General features: G+C 40.7%; 3 protein-coding genes across 4 annotated transcripts in view; 2 read left to right on the plus strand and 1 right to left on the minus strand.

Annotated features, from left to right (window-relative positions):
• LOC131104468 (receptor-type tyrosine-protein phosphatase V-like) overlaps positions 1-26,878 on the plus strand; it is a 90,490-nt gene that overhangs the window by 25,604 nt on the left and 38,008 nt on the right. The gene's annotated exons all lie outside the window — the stretch shown is intronic.
• LOC131104763 (proline-rich transmembrane protein 4) lies at positions 1,324-14,915 on the plus strand. Of its 2 annotated transcripts, XM_058052267.2 has the most exons (4): positions 1,325-1,489; positions 8,382-9,147; positions 9,217-9,468; positions 12,509-14,915. In XM_058052267.2, the coding sequence occupies exons 2-4, from the start codon at positions 8,433-8,435 to the stop codon at positions 14,494-14,496; spliced, it is 2,955 nt and encodes a 984-aa protein (XP_057908250.2). In that variant the 5' UTR covers positions 1,325-1,489; positions 8,382-8,432; the 3' UTR covers positions 14,497-14,915. The 2 variants fall into 2 exon arrangements, with proteins under 2 accessions (XP_057908251.2, XP_057908250.2); XM_058052268.2 differs by lacking the exon at positions 9,217-9,468 and having other exon boundaries at positions 1,324-1,489.
• LOC131104349 (cytosolic sulfotransferase 3-like) lies at positions 17,261-24,550 on the minus strand. Its single transcript, XM_058051420.2, has 9 exons — positions 24,525-24,550; positions 24,374-24,421; positions 20,824-20,970; positions 19,724-19,852; positions 19,364-19,464; positions 19,158-19,284; positions 18,991-19,088; positions 17,570-17,744; positions 17,261-17,477 (listed from the first exon to the last, which is right to left on the minus strand). The coding sequence occupies exons 3-9, from the start codon at positions 20,960-20,962 to the stop codon at positions 17,365-17,367; spliced, it is 882 nt and encodes a 293-aa protein (XP_057907403.2). The 5' UTR covers positions 20,963-20,970; positions 24,374-24,421; positions 24,525-24,550; the 3' UTR covers positions 17,261-17,364.

Raw genomic sequence — 26,878 nt, forward strand, 5'->3', positions numbered from 1 at the left:
GGTACACTCTGGACTGGTGGCCAGCCAATCACAGGGCACATATAGACAAACAACCATTCACACTCACATTCATACATTCATACCTATATGGACAATTTGGAGTGGCCAATTAACCTAGCATGTTTTTGGAATGTGGGAGGAAACCGGAAACCGGAGTACCCGGAGAAAACCCACGCATGCACAGGGAAGGCCAAGGGTGGAATTAAACCCTGGTCTGCTGTGAGGTCTGCGCGCTAACCAGTCAACCGTCGTGCCGCCTACTATGCTTATATTTTATGATTTATTATGGTTTAATGGCGGGGCTGCACGGCGGTCTAGTGGTTAGACTCACAGCTAGGAGACCAGGGTTCAATTCCACCCTCTGCCATGTCTGTGTGGAGTTTGCATGATAATGGTTGCATCAGGTTACAATGGAATACATCACATAAATTAATCCACACTTCCACATGTACAAAAGTGTGTGTACCTTGCCTCTCGCCTGAAGACAGCTGGGATAGGCTCTAGCATACGCATGACCCTAATGAGGATAAGCGGCATAGAAAATGCATGGATGGAATATTTTTGTATAGGCTGAATAGCAAATATGTGGGGATCCACTTGTACTTTTACTTCTGCATAGGCCCTTCTCCCCCCACTTGTAGCGTGTGTAAAGTATTTAGATTAGATTGTACTTTATTTATTTAGATTTTAAAATGTAACCTGCCGATTTCCATCCTTGCCATCGCCTTCATGTTCAAAGCCCCGGTGGAGTTTTCTGCTGGCTTAGATACAATGTAATGGCATTAGGGCAATCCTGTGTCATGCACATGTTATTTTGGGATTATGCTGTACAGTGCACAGAAACAAATAATGATGGCCATGGCCGCCTGCTGCGTGTACTGCACGTTACCAACACGAGAGTAGCGTCTATGAGGTTCTATCACACAAAGTGTGTATTTGTTCCCATAGCAGGAGTGTTATTTTTGCACCACAGAGGACAAGTAGACTGTGGGTGAAGAGCAGGCACAGGGCCAAGATGCAGCATGAGGATGCAGTATGATGGGGGGGGGGGCAGCTCATATTTCTCACCTGCAACCACATGAACCAGTATGCACCAAAATGCTTGCTTGTACTAAAAACAACAACAAAAAAACACCCTAGTTAGTAGTTTTGTTGCTGTGTGATGATGTCATTGGTAGTGTGTTATCACGTTAAAACTGCCTAACGGACATGCAGGCTACGGGTAGAGGTGAGCAGGGATGGGGGGGGGCACACGGGGAGAGAGATGGGCGTTCTGAGGGGGGCGTCTCTTTTTCTTGCTCTCTTTATCCTTCAACCTCTCTCGCTTTTTTCCTCAGCGCATAAGAGAGGGCCGGGTGTCGCAGCAACACACAGCGGAGCACATTCACTTCTTCTTGATCCAATCATCGGCGGACTACGGATGTCTTCCCCGGCAGCTAACATCCCCGAAGCGGCGTCCCGGCCGGAAGAGCAGCAGCACAAGTCGCAGGTACGTCCACCGGTGACTTAGCTTCAAATATTTATGGAGTGCGGCGTCCCTTTGCGCAGTGATCCACAGTGACGAAGCGTCGTGCCTCAAGTGTAGTACTTCATGTCCATTACCCCCCCCCCCCCCCCGACCCCCTCCACACCATACAATAGTATTTAACAATTTGCTCTTAAGTGTGATGATATGTATATTCGCTATTAAGGGAAACGCGTTAAATTGCGTGACAAGGGAAGGCGTATGGGCCTCCGAATATAATAGTGGAAACTAAGATAACATAGTAATTATTAAAAATATCTGAAATAATGGGAAATTAAAATAATAATATTAAAAAATAATTTATATTTTATTCTTATTATATAATATTATTATATGTTATCTAATATTGGAAAACGTTTCCTCAAATATTTTTTTAATTTAATTTTATATATTTAAATTTTATTATTTTTTTATGTTTCCAAGTAGTATATTAGTAGTATTTTTTTAAAGAAGAAATTAGTGTTTTTGTGCATGCTGTAGATATTTTTAACAGTTAAATGCTAAGTAGCATACTGTAGCTAGTGGTAAGTTCTTTGTGAAAGTGAAATTAAACCAACAGCGCCCCCGCTGATTACAACCAAGTACTGCACTTTGTCTCCAAAGCTTTCAACAGTATTGGTGGAATTCATTCATTTTGTACCACTTATCCTCACAAGTGTCACAGGTATGCTGGAGCCTATCCCAGCTGTCTTCGGGCAAGAGGCGGGGTACACCCTGGACTGGTGGCCAGCCAATCCCAGGGCACATATAGACAAACAACCATTCACACTCACATTCATACCTATGGACAATTTGGAGTCGCCAATCAACCTAGCATGTTTTTGGAAGCCGGAGTACCCGGAGAAAACCCACGCAGGCACAGGGAGAGCATGCAAACTGTACACAGAGATGGCAGAGGCTGGAATTGAACTCTGGTTTCCTAGCTGTGCGCTAACCACTCGTCTGCTGTGCAGCCCTGGCGGAATTCAATTCACCTCAATTAATTTAAGTAATAAATAAATAATGACAGTGCAGCAGCAGGGTAAGAGCAGTGGTTAGCTCATCTGCCTCATAAAAAGGAGAACTTATGAAACATATCGATGTGGAATTTACACGCTCTCCCTGGGCTTTTGTGGGTTTTCTCCATGTACTCTGACTTCCTCCCATGTTACAAAAAAATCATGTTAAAGGAGAACTGCACTTTTTTGGAATTTTATGAAACGCGTATTTCTTTCCCTTTTTTGTGCATTCTAGCGCAAGAAAATTAGTAAATATAAGCTAGCTAACAATGGATATCGTGACAAGTACATACAGTATTTTGACTCTAAAATACATTTGTGTTTTGACGTTTTCACTAAACCCCTCAATAAAACAGCAACAATATTCCACTTACATAACAGAATTCTATATTACCCAAGCTACACCGATGTTGTTATTGTAGCAGCTAACACGAAAAACTATATCTAGCGGATTAACACAACGCCTCACTCGGTGTTCGTGTCAGCGTCACTTCAAGACGGAAGAGTGGATACTTAGCTCTCAATTTGCGATGAAGATTGCTTGTTTGAGGACTGGGGCACACGTCAATGCTAATGGACCAGCATAACTTCCATGCTGGTCACCAGCAAGGTCTCAATAATGATGCTGGTCTACCAGCATGATCTTGCGAGTGAAGCTGGTCCACCAGCAAGTTTTCTTTAAAGGGGACCTATTATGCCTTTTGTTAGAATATTCTGTTCTCTTGCCAAAGTCTTTGATAATGTGTCGGGCGAGTGTGGGCAACATGGATGGATCCCAGGATGCAGGCACGAGGTTCGAACACAGTTCAAGCAGTTCAAATGGTTTTAATACCGATGCAAAACAAGGGAGAAAAAAAACAGGAAGTGAGGGTGATGGTGAAACAGGGGATTCACGTGGGAAAAACAGAAAACCAACCAAAAGAACGTATGTAAACTGGTTATTCCGAATGTTTCAGAAACCGGAATATTCACCTTAACCCGAATATTGGATGCATGTAAACAGAGTGATTAAGTTTCAGTAGTCTTCTTTCTCTTTTGGCTTTTCCCTTCAGGGGTCAACACAGCAACTCTGTCTTAGGTTTCAATAGATTGAATGGAAAACTAGCAAAATACTAAGCCAGGAAATTTAAACGAAACTGTGGAAATAGCTGTGCACTTAAAGCAGCAACAATTGGTAGTACTTTTATGTTCAGTTTACACAAACAGATGCATAACAGGTTGTGTGCTACTGTAACATATCCACACAAGAGTTTGTCTGGTATCAACGTGTGGAGGATTCCTATTCAGGGACATTTGAACTCATCCTGCAGGGAAAGGAAACCGGGCCAATGTGCTACTGGACGTCATACAGAACCCACCAGATGAACTCAATTCACAAGAATAACAACACACCCTGATCCTGGCAGGACAAAAAGGCTTCATCCTTCCCAAAATGCAACTCAAGAAGTTTTCTTTGATAGTCCCGTCAGGGTTAGGTTGTCTTCTAAGTAAAGGGTGTAAGACGATGTAAAATATTCCATACAGCCATGCATTTGCATTGAATTGCATCATTTAACTACAATAATGGCTACCTATAATATCTTATAAGATTACAGGCATTTGTCAGTATTTCTATGGCAAATATTTTCCCCGCAACACTTCATTTAACACCTTTTATTGCATCCAGCTGCAACAGAGTGAGAGTTGTCACTCCCGCCCCTCTACAGGGCTACACTTTAGTACTTGGGATGTGGCTAATGTCTTTTCCTGACCGTGTTTTGTGATTGGACATGATTTAGCAACTGTCTCGCTTGTGGTGCGTCACTGAGAGTGTGGGGGGTGCTAATTATTTGAACACCTGAGCATACAGTATGTATTCTTACCAGATATGTGTAGACAACAAAGGCAAAACTTCTATATAGGATCACTGGTGGATCAAATATTTGCCAAATGGGATGGAGTTAGTTGTAGCTCTGTGTGTGTTACCCTCCACGCTGACCTTTGGCCTTTGATCTGAGGCAACAATCTGGCAACTGGCAAGAATCAACGACATCCCCTGATCTGAACCCCCATCCGGGCAATAAAACCTCAAAACCCCATGGATGTCAAGTGTCAACATATATAATATAACATTATAAATGTATTCAAATAATAATAGTCCAGTTCATAGATGACGTGACATCAGGAGTTAGTCAACCGCGGGTCTTGGAATGATCATCAACCCAACGGGGTCTTCCGTGGTAAAGAGGTGGACAGTCCGATTCTGTTGGGTATCAGCTCTGCTATTTTTCCACATATTAAACAGATGAACAGAAACTGAATTATTAGCTGCATGGAGATGACCCAATCTGTAAAATAAACAGGAGAAGCCGGAGAATATTATTGAGGCAATCCGCATGTTATTCCAAGGTGTGGAATTTTTAACGGTCATACAGGGCCCGGGACCCCCCCCCACCCTTACATACCAAGATAACCACACATACTCTCCGCTCTGTGTGGTTCTCACTGCTTCGTACGCCACTTCACAGCCTCATGTGTCCACCTGCATAAGGCCGTGCAAACAAGTCGTGTATCTGTGTGGCAAATGGACGGGCCAGCAGTAATACTTAAAGTGCTCTGTTTGGGCCGTGGAACCGTTACACACAGCCGCTTTCATGTAGTACATTCTTTAGCTTTTTTATACACAAAAACTGTCTTGTCACAAGATAACTTTCTTTATATGTAATATATATATTTTATTTTTAATTCAAAAGTTTTGAAGCTGCTGTTGCTTTTCCAAAGACTCGCTTCATGTTCCTCCCCGTCCTTAAAGAAGCAGCTCTCCCTTTAAGCCGACTAATTTTCTGACCGTGACTTCTAATCCCGATGTCACCTTGATAACGAAGAGTCATTTAAGGAGATGGGCACTCAGTCAAAAACACTGCGTTGGAAACCTGCATGCACAATATCTACTATATGTACAGTATCACTATCAACCAATCGTTTTTTGTACATAGTTAACTCATAATTAATCACCTTTTTATCTATAGCAAGTAGGGATTTGAATCTGTTTGGGGGTAAACCAACCACAATAATAATTTACATCAAATTTTATGTAAAAGAATATACATTTCGGCAACATGGACCATTTTCTATTGAAAAAAGTCAGTTAGAAATCACACATTTTGAGGGAATATTCATATTTAACGTCTTCTTCTTTCTCTTTGGGCTTTTCCCTTCAAGGGTCACCACAGCAAATCAATCGATATAATCTTGCGGGGGGGGTTTTGTGATTTTCATCATTCCATGTTGTTTGCAAGCATTTCCTGCTCAGGATAATGAACGTATTGTACAGGAGTGAGTGACGACATCTCCACAACATGCGATCCCACCCCCCCCCCCCCCCCCCCCGTCCCCCTCTGCAAGTGAATGAGCAGAATGATGTGTTTTTTGGCCCCAGGGGGGTCAACATGATAAAAATAAATAGACGGTCTGCACCCATCTGCCTTCTCCCCCCATGGACTGTCATAGAGAGAGCCACTGTCTTCTATGTGAGACTCTAATTTGTGTTCTGATGTAGGCTGTGTAAAAATATGTAATTGATGCACTCCTACTGGAGTTAGGAGACCAGGGTTCAATTCCACCCTCGGGTATCTCTGTGTGGAGGTTGCATGTTCTCCCCGTGCATGTGTAGGTTTTCTTCTCCGGTTTCCTCCCACATTCCAAAAACATGCTAGGTTAATTGGCGACTCCAAATTGTCCATAGGTATGAATGTGAGTGTGAATGGTTGTTTGTCTATATGTGCCCTGTGATTGGCTGGCCACCAGTGCAGCGTGTACCCCACCTCTTGCCCGAAGACAGCTGGCATAGGCTCGTGAGGATAAGCGGTAGAAAATGAATGAATGAATGTTCACCTATATCTCTCCTAAAATAGGTGGTCTACATGGTGACGCACATTGTAGCCTCTGATGAGCAGTCCAGTGGGCCCTGTACATTGAAAGGCAATGAGAGGCGTTCATCACAAGTTTTATGAATGTGAGTGTGAATGGTTGTTTGTCTATATGTGCCCTGTGATTGGCTGGCCACCAGTCCAGGATTTACCCCGCCTCTTGCCCAAAGACAGCTGGGATAGGCTCCAGCACCCCTGCGACCTTTGTGAGGATAAGCAGTAGAAAATGAATGAATGAGGACCTTTAGTGTCCTAATACTTATTTTCCATGTATTGAAGTTCCCCAGTGGCTCTTTATATATATTTTTTTTCTTTTAACCATAACACCCCTCCTGCTCTAAATATAATCCCTCAATATTTGTCAGGATTTTGTCCCTCCATCCCCTCAAGGTACCCTCTGTTGTCAGCTTCATTCCATCACTAAATCTCCTCCACATTCTTAGCCAGCTTCACCTGCCTATACATCGAAAGGACTTTAATCTCCACATTGTTAAAACTACTACCTCTATTTTTGCATCGCTGCATCACTGAGATGAGATTATACCGGCTGAATGGAGGAGAAAAGGAAAAGAGGAAAGGAAGGGAGTTGAATTGGATAACAGTCAACGACCGGGCTTAAATGAGAAGAAGTGACCGAGACCGGAAGGAAAATAAACATTGAGGCTCCTGTTATTGGGTGGAGGTGAAGGACTTATATTTCTGCACTCGTTGACATTTGCCTGGATTGCTGCTTTCCACCGCATGGGTTGATGTAAAATGGTGATTCTCTGATCATTGCGCTTTGACGTCCTACTTAGTAACTGTGTGAGCCATCATTTTTTCCTAATTCAAATTGCTCACATTTAAAAAAAAGCACATTATATGAGCTCATCAGGCAGAGAGCTGAGGGAGTCGTAGTAGCTCTTATTTGCTTTTGAGTCCAGAGGCCTAGACACACAAATACACAAACACACACACATTTCTGCTCCTAATATTCCATGCTGAAGTTGCAGTGTGGTCTTCACTCTAGTGCTCGAGGGTTTCTCCCATTGTGAGTCATAGATAGAGGCTTATGTAAGCTACATGCTAAAATAAGAGAAATGATAAAAGGGTAGTGCAGCCGGTATCTGTTTAGCTACGTGAAGATTTTTAATACTTGAGGGTCATAGTGTTTCTTTGAGTATCACCATACATGACAATGATATGTTACACAGCAAGTAGTATTGCTATTCTTGTTACAAGCCAGAATACTATCAAAATTATAGTGATAAAATGACACAGCGTAACAAAAAAAAACAACGTAAGAACTAAAAGGGGTTCAAACAGATACAAAATACAATACATTACTGGTCACATAATACACAAATATACAATAACATGTTTACAAATTCGTTTTCTTGTCATTAAACCTTTTTTTATTTACAATAGTGCAAATAAACTTGCCACATTACATACATTTCCATCAACAAACAACCAATACATGTGCAACACACTCATGATTAACATTAGCTGGTACAGCAAACTGTAAATTAAGACACTAAGAGACTGAAACGAAAATAATACACATATATAATAATAATAATAATAATAATACACATATACTGCACCTTAATGGCTGCACACATGAAATTATAGAGATGAACTTCAACTTTTAGCACCTATTAGCTTTTGAGCTCTAAATAGCGTGGCAAACAACGGAGCTTGTTTTCTATGGGTGTAACGACTAAACGTGCACGTGTGGAAACGACGATTCCACAGAAAATTTGTTCCGCCTCATTAACTTATATGCACCTAGGTAGGAACCAAAAACGAAAATAGTTGGGAACTCAAAACTTACTGCTGTGTGTTGAAACCATGAAATCATACACCTGACATTACCCTGCATGACGCTGGTAACAAGACAAGAAGAGTTTCACTAACCTGACCTTAACTTGACCCCTTTTTGTTTTTGTTTTTTTTCTGTGTCAGCAGAAGCCAACTGTGAGGATGGTGTAACCAGAGTCACTGCTCACTACTCAGGCCATGGCTTTCATGCTCCTCCTTTTATTAAGCGTCCTCATCGCCTCCCTCCCTCCCTGTGATGCCCAGGTCATCATCGGCACATCCTCTTCCTTTCCTCCCCTTCATCTTCCTAAAGACTCTGAACCTCCCGAGGACACGAATGGATCCCGGTCCTCTATGACTCACAGCGGACACAATGCTGTGCCAGCTAAGGTTACAACGCGGGATCGGTTGACAACAACAAATACAGTCCAGCAAGGACAAAGAATACACCCGACTGCCTCCGCCATGTCAACCTTTCCCTCTCAGATACAAAGCGGTGGAACAAATATGAACAGACGGAGCATCACCAGACCCAAGATAGACCCAACTAACCTGATTCTCAGTGAGGGTTCAGCTAAGGAAGAATCAACCACAAAAGACTTGTCAGCACCTGTGCTCACTTTATCCTCCGGCAATCTTTCCAAAAAATCAGTGACAGCCGTCAATCCACTTGCAGGAACAAAGGATTTGCAGGGGCTAGGATCAGGAAGTGCAACATTGATGCTTGAAAAGGAAGAATTACTTCCTCCTGTGCCGACAGCCGGGGATGTCATGGCGCATTATAAACCACAAACACAGACTAAAAGATCCGAGGGACAGAATTCATCAGCTGTGGAGACGCGTGTGTTGGCACCGACACCAAAAACTGGATCAAAATCCTCACAGGCTACACTTCCTGTATTCGTAACAACAGGTGAGAAAGATCTACAAATTCATATCTGCTCTTATAAATGACAATTTATGTATTTCCTTCCAATTTCAGGTGATCCTACTGCAAAAACCCCTCCTCCGAAACTCCACTCAGGAGTTGTAGTGACTTTACACACTCTTTCCACTACCACACTCTCACAGACTCCCGCACAAGCAGTCACTAATACAAGGAAGAACAGTTCACATTCATCGACAGAGAAAGCAGCTACAACAACCACAGCTAGCATGCTTACAAATAAACACAATCAAACAGCACATGTGGGAAAAAAAGGAACAAGAACGAGTGTGCAGCCAGCACCAAAAGGTATGTATTTTAATACTTAGTCGTAAACAAAGTATTTACCTGGAAAAAAAAAAAGTGGCGAGGTGGTATTTCGTGTGAGGTATACACACACAGATGGAAAAATTATAAGCAGGAGCAGGAAGTGGGGAAGAAAGTGGAGTAATAACGGAATCACAAGCAGTTATGCATACATGAGGAAAGTGGGTTCAGAAAAAAAAAATGACTGCCGGGAATACAGACAAGAGAAGCAATGGGTAGGGTGAATGTGGTGAAAGAAATCGGTACAGAAATGTAGCGAGTCAGTTCGGTAATGAAAAGCAGCTGTATAGAAAACGAATCAAGGGAGGGATTGAGGAAAAGCACCTCAAAAAGGGAACGTGTGACATACGGGCAGAACAGAAAGGAAAAACATTGCAATGACCTTGACGACAAGTCTCTCCTTCTGGGGAAAAGTCAGTGAAATGTTCCATAATGTTAGCGTCTGTACTTTTGACGTCTGTCAGCATTTTGGATCAGTTCAGTTCGTTGATGTCCGTTGCAAGCGGCGACTCTACGGTAGAAGGAAGTTAAGCCTATCCAGCTGTGCAGTCTGGAATGTCTGGATCACTCCTGGAAGGAATAGGCTGAAGGAAGGAAGTTGAGCAGTTTGACATAAACAAAGAAGTGTTAGCCTTATGAGTTGTTCAAGTAATGGGATGAACTGAGACAAAAGATGGCAAATATGTAATATATAAATAATATATAAATGAATATGTTCATTCATTCATTCATTTTCTACCGCTTTTTCCTCACGAGGGTCGCGGGGGGTGCTGGAGCCTATCCCAGCAGTCTTCAGGCGAGAGGCGGGGTACACCCTGGACTGGTCGCCAGCCAATCACAGGGCACATATAGACAAACAACCATTCACACTCACATTCATACCTGTGGACAATTAACCTAGCATGTTTTTTTTGGAATGTGGGAGGAAACCGGAGTACCCGGAGAAAACCCACGCATGCACGGGGAGAACATGCAAACTTCACACAGAGATGGCCGAGGGTGGGAATTGAACCCTGGTCCTCCTAGCTGTGAGGTCTGTGCGCTTAAATGAATATGTAAATGTGTTATTAAATGTGTCATTAATTCATATAATAGATCAATACATCCATCCATTTTTCTATACCGTTTATCCTCACAAGGGTCACGGGGGGTGCTGGAGCCTATCCCAGCTGTCTTCTACACCCTGGACTGGTGGCCAGCCAATCACAGGGCACATATAGACAAACAACCATTCACACTCACATTCATACCTATGGACAATTTGGAGTCGCTAATTAACCTAGCATGTTTTTGGAATGTGGGAGGAAACCGGAGTACCCGGAGAAAACCCACACATGCACGGGGAGAACATGCAAACTCCACACAGAGATGGCCCGAGCGGGGAATCAAACCCATCCAACATTTGTTTGTGTTATGGCCTCGTTTTTGACGGTTCCTCCAGTTACATCATAATGCTTCCAACCATAATTTAATCAGGTTAGAGGTTTCATTAGATTATTTCCTTTTTTTTTCCTTTGCAGAAATCATATTTATACACAAGGTGATTAGCAACTGGACCAGATGGTTGTAAGTCATTACTAAAGTCATTACTATGATGGTGAATTGTACGCCTCTAGTGGCGTAAACACCACATCTACTGTACACAAAGCCCTGGCAGATGGTTATTTGTGTCTACTGTTGCTGTTAGGACCCAATAGAGGCTGGCAAACCTGCTTTTCATTCAGGTTTTCAGTTCATAATATGAGTTATGGATACAAGCATTTAGTTCATGTTCTGGTAAAACAAGCATATTGGCTTTGTTTGGATTGAAATATAAGCTATGAAAATATCTCTCACAAGAAATAAACATTGGTGACCCCTAATATAGTCAGTAGCACATTTAAATATTTACACTTACAATATGATCTCAAGGAAGAAGTACATTTGAAACGCGTATATGCTAGGACTACGTTATGCTAGCCATAGCATTTCAGTATGTGGAATCAAACTATGGAATGGATTGAGTAAGGAAATCAAACAATGCACAACGATGAGCCAATTCAAGAAACAATACAAGCAGTTGATGTTTGCTAAATACAAGGATGAAGAGTCTTGAACCAGTCATGATGTGCTATATATATCACTATATTGACACTTACTATGGTACCCATTATGGCATTGGATGCTCATATCATCTCATACTTCGGTACGAGGTGCATTATTAAAAAAAAAAGAAAAAAAAAACCTTAAACTGTATTATGGAAAGCAGGAAGTGAACAAATGTAACAGTTACTGATTGTCATATCACCTCGTACTTTGGTACAGGACAAAAATTACTTTTTTTTTTAATTAAAAAAAATTACTTTTATGTCTTTGTATGGTCATATCACCTCGTACTTCGGTACGTGACAAAAATTAAAAACAAACAAACAAAAAAATTTAACCAAATTATAAAAAAAATTTTTTTTTAATTTTTTTTAAAACTTAAACTATATTAGGAAAGCAGGAAGTGAACAAATATAACAGTTACTGATTGTAAAAGTACCAGATGGAGGGGTAGGATTTAATAAGCTTTGCTTCTTCCTACTCCTTTTGGACATGTGGAACTGGGAACTGATTATGGGATGCATTCAATTGTAATCTGATGCATGTTCAAATGAAATAAAACCATTACCATTACCATTACCATTACCACTGCATATATGGGATCTGTATTGGTATCTGTATCGGCAGCATAAAACCCTGATCAAAACATCTGATTAAATGTGATTAATTCTGAGTTAACTATGGACAAAATGCAATTAATCCTGATCAAATATCAATTGCCAGCCCTTAGATAGATACAGTAGATTGGTTATTTGTTGTGTGTCCTGCGATTGATTTGCGACCAGTCCAGGGTCTACCTCGCCTCTCGCCTACAGTCAGCTGGGATAGGCTCCAGCCTACCCCCGCGACCCTAGTTAAGGACAAGCGACATAGAAAATGGATAGATTGATGTATTTATTCTGTATAATAACACTAATACTTTTTTTGTCATCCCCAGCGACCTCGACGTTCCTGCCGACCAGCGTTGCACCGGTTACCCAAAATCCCCAAATCTTTGAAGAAGAACCGCAGAAGAACCGCTCCATTTTGCTGGGTCATCCTCATCAAGCCCCGCACTCCACTTTCAACCCGTCCCCTTCTCCCAGCACCGACCTCTCGCTAAACGGCAGCCGCATCTACTGGGGCGACCTGAGCAGGACTTTGGCTTTTGCTTGGGAGCTTCATGTTTACGGCTCAGCTTGCCTTTTCCTGCTCTTGTTTGGCGGATCCGCACTGGGACTCATGTTGTCACCTGGGTCCAACTGTCCTCAACGGGGGGCTCTTGCTCTCGCCAATGCGCTTTTGTTTCTGGTTGGAGGACTTAGGGCATCTCTCTTATTGATTGATCCCTACGGGATGCAGAAAACCCTTCCCCGCTCCGCAGTTGCGGCCATTTATAACTTGCCACTACACTTACTGGTATGGACCCAGGCCGCCCTGGCCCTGCTGGCGGTGAGAGTAACTGGAGTAAGAGTTTTACCTCCAACGTTGGAGCGCCCCCCCCTGGTGGCTGTGTTGGCTGTGCTGCAGTGCACTCTGCTGCTGGCAGCAGATCTTCTCTCCCCAGCGCTGTCACCCGTGGTCCCTGTTACCCTGCAGGTTTTGTCCCTGTGCTGGGGTCTTGGTCTCTGTCTTGGATTCCTATTCTACGTGTTTCCGCGCATACGTTGTCCTCCCGTTCCTCACCCTGGAATCACCGAAGAGGCCAGGAGGAAGGCTTGGTCAGGAACCAGGAGAGAAGGGGTGATTCTGGGAAAAGTGCTGGCAGTTTGTGCTGTTTTAGGGGCGCTGTGCTGCGGGCTCCATGTTCATGCCACCCTGTGGCTCTATGGACTCCTCGGAGACCGGATAAGCTTCAACTGGGATTGGTGGCTAGTTCATTTCTGGGCCAGACTCCTGGAGCTGGCCTGGGGGTTATCGCTGCTACTCTTAGCTTCATGGGTCTTCTGGAGGCCTCAGTGTTGTCAGCAAAGCGAGGAAAGTGGAGCAGGAGAGCGAAGAACAACAGGTGAGATGCCGTCACCTGGTCATTCTGGAGGTTCTTCTCATCGACACACATGCTGGTCCAAGATAGTCCAGAGTTTGACAGGGAAGCCTTGCAGGAAGTCTGATAGTAACGGCGTCGGAGGAGGAGGTCCAGCGGAGGTTCCTAACAATTGGCCCGGCCAGGAACGTTCCGGAGCTGACATCACAAAGAGTCTAATCAGGAACCAGAATCACGAGCAAAGCATCTCCCAGCCGCAGTGTGTCAAAGATAGCAACCGGGTCCGCAACCACCGGGGCCACTCGGCTGAACGTGGCGTATCTGACGGCTCCGCGGGTTCCTTGCTTAGACTGCAGGCGATGGGTCTGCCTCCGCAGCGCTCGGTGAGCGGAAATCTGGACCAAGACCGGGACACCTCCCTCTCGATGTGCGAGTTTGACTTAAGGCCCCCGTCGCCCATTAACCTCACCCGCAGCATTGACGAGGCGCTGCACAGAGAACACCTTCTTGAAGGTGGCAGCCTGTTTCATCCTTTAAACTTAACTTCACAACCCCCCTACCCCGGATCGGGGCTCAGTCCTGGGGCCTGGCTGCGCAGGAACAGTGACCCCCAGTTTTCTGAAAGCAGCGACGCCCCGACAGAGTCCTCCATGCCTTTGGGGGGCAGCATTCTCAGCAGCGTACCCAGCAGGCAAGTGACTGCTCCGCCCACACCCTCCCATCAGGGTCACAGGTGGGCTGGGAACGAGCTGGGCAACGTTCCCTCGTCAGTGTCCTGCCCCGTGTCGCTTCATCCGTCGAGAACATCAACAGGACAGCTGGGGGAGAACGGCGTGGACGACACGCGACCTTTCATCACACCGGACTCGGACCGAAGGCGGGGCGGGGCCTCGCGCAGTTACCTTGAGGTCAGCCGACACGACGACTCTGCTAGCGTGAGCAGTGAAATTATTGACTTATGAAGCAAATATTACACATAAAAACTCCCATCAAAGCACAGATATTGGAATAATTAGACAGTATGGCGACATCCGCCATTTTATTTACTTTTCTTCATTGCCCTGGGAATTTCATTCATTCCTTCATTCATTCATTCATTCATTCTAACTTTTATGTAGTGTAAATATGTGCCATATTTATTTGAGTTCAATGAATTGGCCTTCATGTCCTATCAAGGACACGATGACGCTAACTATTTTTAAGATCTTAACATGCTACTGCTCTCCTCTTTGCTTTGGAGATGATAATATATTGATAACGTAAACAAAGTTCAGAGATGCAGATGCCATAAATGCCGTGCTTCCATGCTCCATGGTATATATGTATATATATGTATATGTATGTATGTATATGTATGTATATATGTGTGTGTATATCTGTATATACGTATATGTATGTATGTATATGTATGTATGCATATGTATATGTATGTATGCATATGTATATGTATGTATATATGTGTATATGTATGTATATATATGTACATGCATATATATGTATATATGTATATGTGTATATGTATGTATATGTATATGTATGTATATATATGTATAAGTATATATGTATGTATATGTATATGTATGTATAAGTATATATGTATATATATGTATATGCATGTATAAGTATATATGTATATATGTATATATATGTATATATACATATGCGTATATATGTATATATATATACATGTATATATATGTATATATACATATGCATATGCGTATATATGTATATATATACATGTATATATATGTATATATACATATGCATATATGTATATATGTATATATGTATATATACATATATACATATGCATATATGTATATATGTATATATGTATATATACATATATACATATGCATATATGTATATATGTATATATACATATGCGTATATATGTGTATATATATATGCATGTATATATATGTATATATACATATGCATATATATATATTTATATATGTATATGTATATATGCATATGCATATATATGTATGTATATGTGTATATATGTATATGTGTATATATATGTATATATACATACACACACACGCACACACACACATATATAATATACATTATTAGTCCTATAGGATGACATTTTATCCTACAGTATTTTCTTGCATCTGTTACAATACAATACAATACAATACAATACAATGCCTGTGACTGCATTTTACAGGAGTTAGTTAGTAGTATTGAATTTACATGAAGCACTGTTGGACTCGCCAACTGCTTTGGTCAATTTAAAATATGAAGTATTTTACTACTTAAAAGAAAAGTATCTTTCAAATACGGTAAATTGGAACAATGTAAATATCGTTATTTTCATGTGAAATGAAGGTATATTTGAAAGTTTTATTTGTCACTGTGAAAGACAATCAAAAGTGTTTTTGCTGATGAATTGTATCAGATGTTGACTTTGTACAGATAAGTACAGATCAGGATAAAAATATTGATGCAGGTATTACAAAAATACCAAATTAGAGTTTTTGCTTGTATGTGTTTATTGGAATATTACCTTTTCCCGACTGATTTCAGGTTCTGATTTAGTTTCCACTCGCTGGTTGTTTTGGAATATCATTCAATGTGTCTATTATGTATCATATCATATCATATCATGACCCAAGACAATAATCTGCAGCTCTTCCCACCAATACGTGAATTGTTACTTATGGTATTTTTAGTCCAATGGCCTTGTGTTGTGGTCAACATTCCAAACAATCTGTAATATTTAGTTGTCTTGCTATTTGATGTTATTATATTTCTTCCTGACCAAAGTGGAACATCCAAGTGTGTTAAGTGTTGCCCCCCTCGGCAAAACATATGTGCCATAGAAAAAGCACTCTGTGTGCTAACCCCGGTGTGTAGTCACAGTGGAGAGATTCAGTATTTTGGGCTCATTGAGCATTTCTTATCTTCATTTTTGCAATTGTAATTTATGTCTGCATTCAAATAAACATGAAAAGGTCAAATACCACTGTTGTGTTTGCTATATGTGACCGCTGCTTTGTTTTTATGTTACATTATACAACATGGGGCGGCACGGTGGACGAGTGGTTAGCACGCAGACCTCACAGCTAGGAGACCCAGGTTCAATTCCACCCTCGGCCATCTCTGTGTGGAGTTTGCATGTTCTCCCCGTGCATGCGTGGGTTTTCTCCCGGTACTCCGGTTTCCTCCCACATTCCAAAAACATGCTAGGTTAATTGGCCACTCCAAATTGTCCATAGGTATGAATGTGAGTGTGAATGGTTGTTTGTCTATATGTGCCCTGTGATTGGTTGGCAACCTCGCCTCTTACCTGAAGTCAGCTGGGATAGGCTCCAGCATACCCCCCCACGACCCCAGTGAGGATAAGCGGCATAGAAAAAACATGGATCGTTTTCCTTCAGTTAACTTCATTAATAGCTGCACGGTGTGCGAGTGGTTAGTGCGCAAGCCACACAGCTAGGAGACCGGAGTTTGATTCCACCTTCGGGCATCTCTGTGTGGAGTTTGCATGATCTCCCCGTGAATACGTGGGTTTTCTCCAGGTACTCCGGTTCCCTCCCAGATTCCAAAAACATGCTAGGTTAATTGAGTGTGAATGGTTGTTTGTCTCCATGTGCCCTGTGATTGGCTGGCCACCAGTCCAGGGTGTACCCCACATGCCCGCAACCTTTGTGAGCATAAGCGTTAGAAAATGAATGAATAACTTCCTGACGAAAATAATGGAAAAGATGATGGCAGCAAAGGCAAATGTTTATTACAGTACCTCCATTTTGATTGGATACCACCAGCCTATTGAAAGAAAAACATCAGTAGAGTCGGTTTCTTCAGTTTGACATCTAAACTTCAGTGCGGAACTGCAGTGCAGGGTTCCTAATTTTCTGCTTGTAGTGTTCATCACACTCTTCACTCTGGGCCACGGTGAAATGGTTCTTCCAGTCACCGACTTTCCCTTTAAAGGCAGCAATCAGGAATCAGGAATGACATCAAATTGACATGGTGGCAAGCGCTCAGCCAACTCGGTCTCGTTGTCTTTTTCTGTACCTTTTCTCATGAAAGGAGACAAGGTCAGATTCATCAAGGGAGCGTTGGTAAAGTTGGTCAGTTTGTTGTCTTTCATGCTGTCGAATTTGACAGCGGAGATGATGCTCTCCTTCTCCTCAGCTGAGGGAGTCAAGTCCAGGAACCTGCACAGCTTGTCGATTTCTTCTGCCAAGTTCTATGCACAGCAACACATGTTCTGTTAATTTGACAGAATGCTCTCAGAAAGGAGATCAAATAGAACTTTCAGGTATACTTTGGGTGGTTGAACAAAACTGGAAAAGATACAGTCAGTTACAATTAGTAAGTAATATGGTAAGTAATATGGTAAATATTACTTTTATTTTGACACCTATGAAGTTGTCCCTCGCCACATTACATCACTCATCTTCAAAAATACTTTCATTAACAAATCATGCAGTTTTGTGGTTGTCTAAGGTGTATTATTAGTCAAACTGTGTATATTTAAGCAAATGTTATTTTGCCTTTGGGGATCATTAAAGTCTGTGTAAGTCAGTGGCGGGTGGCGCCCTCTAGGGGGGATATTTAACATTGCTGCTTTGTATGAAATTAGGGGAAACAAGGGGGGGTGTATTCCCCCTCACCATAGCAGTTTTTGATCCCCTGTGCTACACGCAACATGCATCATGAATCTTCCGGGGCGTCTCTTCCTGCCACCCACAACACGGTTAACCTCTAAAAATGTGCTACTTGGTGGACTTGGTGGATTCAACCATGCGGGTTCGTGTACAGTAGAAAAAATGTTTCGGTTTTTGGTGGCTTGGTCAACTCGTCAGTGTATTTTTTGAACAGTAAAGGTGACCTCTGCAGTCATTATTTGTCATTTAATCTCCAAAAGATGGTGCGCTGCAAAAAAAGTTGAACTCAAAATGACCTAAAATACAAATATAAGGTATTCAGAAGATGCATTCAAGGACATGACGCTCTATTTACGTAGACCATGCGCTCCAACAGGGTGCGGTCAGCACTGTAATCCGGCGCACCCACGCCTCCGTGCCTCCCACCGACGCAAAGAGGGAGCACAACCGAGTGTAATCTTAACCAATCAAATGAACGCCTCTTGTGGCCTTTAAATGCGCAGGGCCCACTGGACTGCACATCAGAGGCTCAAGGTTCCTAACAGTCACATTAAACACAGCAGCAGGCTAATCCAGGCATTGTGCTTGTGATCCACCTGCATTCATGCTCTATTGTCGGCAAATAGGAGAACTTTTCATGGTATATTCTCGGGATCTCCTCCTCATCCTACTTGTATGTACTCCATCTTTACAGATCACGTGAACAATAAAGATCGGACGGGCTATATGCTAGGTCATGTGGGGCAACACCCACCTATATAAATGGCTTGTCCCCCCAAAATAATAAAAGAAAGTCTACATATGAAGAAACGGACAGTTTCTCACCTCAGTCAGATCTTCATAGAAAATATAATGAAGATTCGGATATGTTTTTTTCTTCTCCCACCAGCCGATTACATGATCATGCCAGGGTCCGTACACCACTGAAACCACATGACAATGCAGTCAGGTACGATGAATAAGAAAACAAAACGTTTACACTTTGACCTCACTATTCCCATCCATGAATCTTTGCAAAAAGCCTTCCCAGTTTCCCGGTGCAGGATGGATGCTGTTCATGCGACAGAAGTGGAAATGGGACACAGCGACATCCTTGGGGTTACGAGCCACGTAAATTACCTGCACCAAGAGAAAGATGTCTCCATCAGTCAATTACAGATCGTATGTTCAGATTTTGTGTGGTGAGCCGACGCTTTACCCGACAGTTACGCTCCCAAAACGTGTCTGGTACAAGCTGGACCGGCAGATGAGTTTTAATGAGACGGGGAGTGATGGTGAGCTGGTCTGCCAGGTCTTTTCCTTATTGAAGGAGAGCACAATTGGGCGCCATTTAAATCCACAAACACGGTCATGTGGGAGCGGTGTGGAGGGTGTCATGATAATAATGATAATAATGATAATAATGATAATAATGGTAATAACTACATGATAATGGTTTCACTGTTTCAAATATACTTCAAAGCAATCAAAGGGAATCGCAACATGTTTACACTTACACAATTCACTTCAACATGCACTGTGAACTTCAACATGTTGGAGATCACCGACATGTTCTAACCTTTGGGGTGACCAGGTATGCAGAGCTCCAGAAATGGTACTCTGATGTACAGAGGTAGGGACGTCTCTTCCTCTGGATGCGTCTTTCCAAAGTACAGACGGTCCAAGAGGTAGCAGACCCATGTGGTTCCTGGGGTGACAATAACATTAAATTCAGTATAGCGTATATTAGAGCTGTCACGATATACTCATTGGGAGTGACCGGGATGGATAGGATCAGGAATGATTATAAATTGTGTGTGTACCTTAACTCATAAGTTCCAACTAAATGTGGCAATAACTGGTACTTTTTCTCATTTGGAGTGACCAGGATGGATAGGATCAGGAATGATTATAAATTGTGTGTGTACCTTAACTCACAAGTTCCAACTAAATGTGGCAATAACTGGTACTTGTGCTGATTGAGAGTGACCAGGATGGATAGGATCAGGAATGATTATAAATTGTGTGTGTACCTTAACTCACAAGTTCCAACTAAATGTGGCAATAACTGGTACTTGTGCTCATTGAGAGTGACCAGGATGGATAGGATCAGGAATGATTATAAATTGTGTGTGTACCTTAACTCACAAGTTCCAACTAAATGTGGCAATAACTGGTACTTGTGCTCATTGAGAGTGACCAGGATGGATAGGATCAGGAATGATTATAAATTGTGTGTGTACCTTAACTCACAAGTTCCAACTAAATGTGGCAATAACTGGTACTTGTGCGCATTGGGAGTGACCAGGATGGACAGGATCAGGAATGATTATAAATTGTGTGTGTACCTTAACTCATAAGTTCCAACTAAATGTGGCAATAACTGGTACTTGTGCTCATTGAGAGTGACCAGGATGGATAGGATCAGGAATGATTATAAATTGTGTTTGTACCTTAACTCACAAGTTCCAACTAAATGTGGCAATAACTGGTACTTGTGCTCATTGAGAGTGACCAGGATGGATAGGATCAGGAATGATTATAAATTGTGTGTGTACCTTAACTCACAAGTTCCAACTAAATGTGGCAATAACTGGTACTTTTTCTCATTGGGAGTGACCAGGATGGATAGGATCAGGAATGATTATAAATTGTGTGTGTACATGCTTACAATCGTACCTGATTTAGGATAAGTAGCGATGACAATATCATCCGCTTTGGCCTCGAAGTTCGTCACATTATCCCAGTTGTCAGTGAAGTATTTTGTCATTGGGATGCCATGGAAGTCAAATAGTTCTGGGCGAGGCGGCGTCTCCATCTAGTCTTCTTTTTAAACACAATACGAACATCTCTGTAAAATACAGCTATCATCATGGCCGCTTCCTATTGATGAACAGGGGAGCTGCACATATTTACTGTAAAATTACTGTAAATTACTTTAGTAAACATTCATTCAGTCATTTTCTGCCGCTTATCCTCACAAGTGTCGTGGGGGTGCTGGAGCCTAGAGGCGGGGTACACCCTGGACTGGTGGCCAGCCAATCACAGGGCACATATAGACAAACAACCATTCACACTCACATTCATACCTATGGACAATTTGGAGTTTAAGCAATTAACCTAGCAATTAACCCAGAGAAAACCCACTCATGCACAGGGAGAACATGCAAACTCCACACAGAGATGGCCGAGGGTGGAATTGAACCCGCGTTTCCTAGCTGTGAGGTCTGCGTGCTAACCACTCAACCACCGTGCCGCCATTTTTGCTAATATTATTTTTTAAATTATATTTATTGTAAAATATTTAATGATTTGAACCTATTGATGGATGGATGGATAGGATCAGCAATGATTATAAATTGTGTGTGTACCTTAACTCACAAGTTCCAACTAAATGTGGCGATAACTGGTACTTGTGCTCATTGGGAGTGACCGGGATGGATAGGATCGGTGATGGTTATAAATTGTATGTGTACGTTAACTCACAAGTTCCAACTAAATGTGGCAATAACTGGTACTTGTGCTCATTGGGAGTGACCAGGATGGATAGGATCAGGAATGATTATAAATTGTGTGTGTACCTTAACTCACAAGTTCCAACTAAATGTGGCAATAACTGGTACTGGTGCTCATTGGGAGTGACCGGGATGGATAGGATCGGTGATGATTATAAATTGTGTGTGTACCTTAACTCACAAGTTCCAACTAAATGTGGCAATAACTGGTACTTGTGCTCATTGGGAGTGACCAGGATGGATAGGATCAGGAATGATTTTAAATTGTACGTGCACCTTAACTCACAAGTTCCAACTAAATGTGGCAATAACTGGTACTTGTGCTCATTGGGAGTGACCAGGATGGATAGGATCAGGAATGATTAAAAATTGTGTGTGTACCTTAACTCACAAGTTCCAACTAAATGTGGCAATAACTGGTACTTGTGCTCATTGGGAGTGACCAGGATGGATAGGATCAGGAATGATTATAAATTGTGTGTGTACCTTAACTCACAAGTTCCAACTAAATGTGGCAATAACTGGTACTGGTGCTCATTGGGAGTGACCGGGATGGATAGGATCGGTGATGATTATAAATTGTGTGTGTACCTTAACTCACAAGTTCCAACTAAATGTGGCAATAACTGGTACTTGTGCTCATTGGGAGTGACCGGGATGGATAGGATCAGGAATGATTATAAATTGTGTGTGTACCTTAACTCACAAGTTCCAACAAAATGTAGCAATAACTGGTACTGGTGCTCATTGGGAGTGACCGGGATGGATAGGATCGGTGATGATTATAAATTGTGTGTGTACCTCAACTCATAAGTTCCAACTAAATGTGGCAATAACTGGTACTTGTGCTCATTGGGAGTGACCAGGATGGATAGGATCAGGAATGATTATAAATTGTGTGTGTACCTTAACTCACAAGTTCCAACTAAATGTGGCAATAACTGGTACTTGTGCTCCACACAGAGATGGCCGAGGGTGGAATTGAACTCGGGTCCCCCGTGCAGCCCGTAAAATTGTTTACTTAAAAAAAATTAGTAAACAATTATTTACTAAAAAAATATTTTTGAAACAATAATCTGTAGTAAACAATTGTTTACTGCACATATTTGATGAACAATGGGGTGCGTTATGCGGTGCTGCACGCCTGCGACAAAAACGTCCGTGATTGCTCGTATTTAATTCACAGATAAATGCATAATGCAAAAAACTTTTCCCATCTTTGACTTTTAATGCGTAACGCCTTCTCGCTAAGTTGTCTGTTCTGCTACATCTTGTTCTCTCACAAAGCAGGTATGCATGAGGTGTGTCCTCAAGCGCCATAGTTATTATTTATGAGCGAGAGCAAACAGGAAGCAGTAAATCTATTCTGTGGTGGGGTAGTTTTAGTGAATTCATGTATATGAAAACCCTAAGAACTTGTGTAAAAAAACACACAATCGGATATTTCGCCTGTTTGGTCAAATATTCAATGAAATGTGAAATCTCTGTGGAAATTTGAACACATTCCAGATCATTTAAGACTCGTTTTTAGGCCTTAAAAAACAAATGTTATATGTTATGTTATGTTATGTTAATTGGACTTTTTAAGAACACGTTTTTTATATACATATGCAGGAGAAGCATACGAAAATATCAAATTTGCAAAAGAACAGTTCCGGACAAGTGTTGGGGGATTTTCTGGCTTTACCGGTTTGTGGAATATGAATGTCTTAAAGGTGCGGTCCCTCTCCTGATGATCCAAACCACACTGTTTTCAACCAAAAACTAGCAGATAGAAACACCAGCAGATCGCATATGTTACCGATGGAGTTGTATCAAAGAATACATTAAACAAAATAAATGTCTAAATTTGTCACAATTTGAAGTGAAACTAAATATGTATTTCATTGAAATGAAAGACAAGGAAAGTTTTCCAAAAATGCACCTTGCACTCCTTGCATGTTTTTTGCGGGTTAGCGCTCGGGATGAGTGAGTACACCACTATCTGTATCTGTATCTGTTTACCCATTTAAATTATCTGTATTTGTACTCGGAGTGGGCGGGGCATTAACCGGAAGAGGGTGTCATTTAACCAAAACTGGGTGGGGCTTACATCTGCGCATTATTTTCAGTCTGAAATTGGATTGATTAGAAGTTATTGTCCTGCTGTATGTGTACTGTGTATGTGTGTAAGTGATCTGTAAGACATATTTTTTTATGATACGCATTGATGGCAAAGAGGAAAATCATTTCTTAGCATTGTATTTTTCAGAAAAAACACAATGCTCAGTACTTGAAGCAAATTTTCCAAGGGAGTTTATCTCACCAGCCAATTTAGACGAGACCAGATGGGGGAAAAAAAACAAAATACTCGTTCTGCAATACCCCACCTCTGCACCTACAGTACATGCATACACTCATATACACACCGAACGTACAGAACAAATGGTCAAATGCCAGCACCGAAATAAAACCAAAATAAAGCAAAATAAACTGCCAATGTGTCTAATAAATGATATGACAACAAGAGTGGTAAAACCTGTTGGACTAACAGGATGTTGACAAATTTAACAAATTTTGAACACTGAACTTTAATCAGATATGTTGATTTTGAAACACCCGCTTTATCTGGTATTGAATCTACCGAATATTACCATAATACCCAAAATTAACAATTTTTTGCTAATCATATGACACAAATTGCCTCGATCTAGTCCTGTCAGAAATGATCTCACCTGGAAAGGAAGTTGAGATGAACGCACGAGTAACTACCAGCATAAATCCTAATTGAGCAAAACAGAAGAAACAACAGTTAATATTTCTTATTGGACAGTTTAAAAAAAAAAAAACAAAACAAAAACACACAAAAAAAATGTCATATCATACCTCCACTCACACTCAGCAAGTTAAAGTTACTGAGGTGTTCTGCAAGCAAGAGCACGTTTAAATTATTCGTCAAGCCACACCTTTTTTCAGCAGTTTGTACAAAGTAGTTGAATATACACATTTGACGTATGTGCTGAACCTGGGGGCTACAGACCCCCTCCCTCCCCCAGACTAAATTCTACACAGGCAAGTTAGGCAAGTCCATAAGTTGGTGTAAGTTAAACCAACAATGTGGTACTTCACAATGTACTATTAAGGAACTGACAAGGGGACATCTCAAGGTGCAGAAGCATCTAAAATACTCAAACGGTGCAATTTTAAACACGCAAATGAAATATGAAGTTTGCACAACATAAATAAGTTGACAACATGTAGGGGTTCCAGATGTGAATGTTAAGTAACAGAGGAGGACAGTAAAAGAGTCGAAGGAATGATGAGCATTTATTGAACGAGCCTGCTATGCACGCAACAACAATTACATGACACCACACCTTCATGTTCCAGCAGTGCAAACCAGTTCAAAATGTAAGTTCACACTATATATGAACTCATATGTTTTGGGAAGAAGGACACCAAAACCAGAATTCATAATGTAATCAAAGTGCTGCTTTGGTATCTGTAATCATTCAGTGATTTTATCAGTGCTTTTTATTTATGCTTTATAGACATTTAGAGGTGAGGATTAGGTATTAACTCCTTAGCTTCTTTTGTGTTTACTTTTCAGATTACAGGACTTTAAGGGGCGGGGCTGCGGTAGCAGATGTCCCTCATCGTCTACATCAGGGGGTCCCAAACTGTACCAACTCAGGGCCCACTTGAAAATCTAAAAAAGTACTTTGTCCCATAAACAGTACATAGATGAAATGCTGCGTTATCAGAGCACTTAACTTAATAATAATAATGATTATTGTTGTTGTTGTTGTTATTATTATAACTATAACTAAATAATAATAATAAATATTATTATTATATACATTATTACATCATGTGATATATTATATTTATAATAATTTATGATAATAATTATTATAATAATATAATAATAATAATATAAGTATTATTAGTAGTAGTAGTATGATTACCTTATGTATAAAATATATAATATATCATAATATTACTAATATATATATACACTATTATTATATACACTACTATATATATATATACACTATTAGTATTATTATTATGTTGTATATAATATATAAATATTATTAGTATTATGATTATCTTGTATATAATAATATACATATATATTATATACATTATTACATCATGTGATATATTATATTTATAATAATTTATGATAATAATAATTATTATAATAATATAATAATAATAATAATAATATAATTATTATTAGTAGTAGTAGTATGATTACCTTGTGTATAAAATATATATCATAATATTACAAATATATATATATACACTATTATATATATATATATACACACTATTGGTATTATTATTATCTTGTATATAATATATAAATATTATTAGTATTATGATTATCTTGTATATAATAATATACATATATATATCAGTATATATATACAAGATAATCATAATACTGCTACTAATATTATTATTCTTATTATTAATTAATAAATAATAGTAGTAATTATTAGTATTATTATTTATCCACTATTATAAATTAATTAATACTTATAGTAATTATTATTATTATTAGTGGTAGTATTATTATTCATTTTTTATTATTATTATTATTAAGATTCATGATTGAAATGAAAGCAAGGGGATAAAGGAAGCCCAAACTTTTAATCTGTGGTGTGCACACAAGACAGAATTAATTCTCATAATTTTCATAACTGCATCCAAGACTGGCATGATGACCACAATCATAATCATAATCTGTATAAGGTTCCTCAAATATTGTGACGGGTCAATAACACTCAATAGGTTATTACTATTTTTTTAAATCATGCATTAAATATTTTACAATAAAAAATAAAAAACTAAAATAATATTTGCAAAAATGAATCACAATTTTAATGACCTCACATGGCCCACCTGCAGTACCACCACGGTCCACCAGGACAATGTTTTTGTCCTGTTGATTTCCTGGCCACTGTCACATTTTATGTTGTTGAGCTGCAAGATCCTTTCTTCTCACACTGGTTTTGCTTCTGCATACCAGGATCCGGACGTGTACCACAAGCCCTCGGGTGCAAGGATGTATTCCCAGGTTTATCAGGACCTGTTGACATGGAAGCGGCATTGGAGAAACCTGTTTTGGAGACAGGGGTGGCACAAGCCCCAAGCAGATAGTCCCAGCACAGCATAGGTTGTTCTGCTAGGAAATAAGACATAATTAGCACATTAGCAGAAGTTTAGCA

Source organism: Doryrhamphus excisus, linkage group LG15 (genome assembly GCF_037039965.1).
Source record: "Doryrhamphus excisus strain RoL-2023G ecotype Guam linkage group LG15, RoL_Dexc_Guam_v1.1, whole genome shotgun sequence".
NCBI lineage: Eukaryota > Metazoa > Chordata > Actinopteri > Syngnathiformes > Syngnathidae > Doryrhamphus > Doryrhamphus excisus.

Coding starts and splice junctions, on each gene's coding strand:
- LOC131104763 (XM_058052267.2), top strand. CDS start 8,433: ATGGCTTTCATGCTCCTCCTTTTATTAAGCGTCCTCATCGCCTCCCTC. Junction 9,148..9,216: donor TCCTGTATTCGTAACAACAG/GTGAGAAAGATC, acceptor TTCCAATTTCAG/GTGATCCTACTGCAAAAACC. Junction 9,469..12,508: donor TGTGCAGCCAGCACCAAAAG/GTATGTATTTTA, acceptor TGTCATCCCCAG/CGACCTCGACGTTCCTGCCG.
- LOC131104349 (XM_058051420.2), bottom strand. CDS start 20,962: ATGGAGACGCCGCCTCGCCCAGAACTATTTGACTTCCATGGCATCCCA. Junction 19,089..19,157: donor AAGATTCATGGATGGGAATA/GTGAGGTCAAAG, acceptor ATGTGGTTTCAG/TGGTGTACGGACCCTGGCAT. Junction 17,745..18,990: donor TCTATGAAGATCTGACTGAG/GTGAGAAACTGT, acceptor TGCTGTGCATAG/AACTTGGCAGAAGAAATCGA.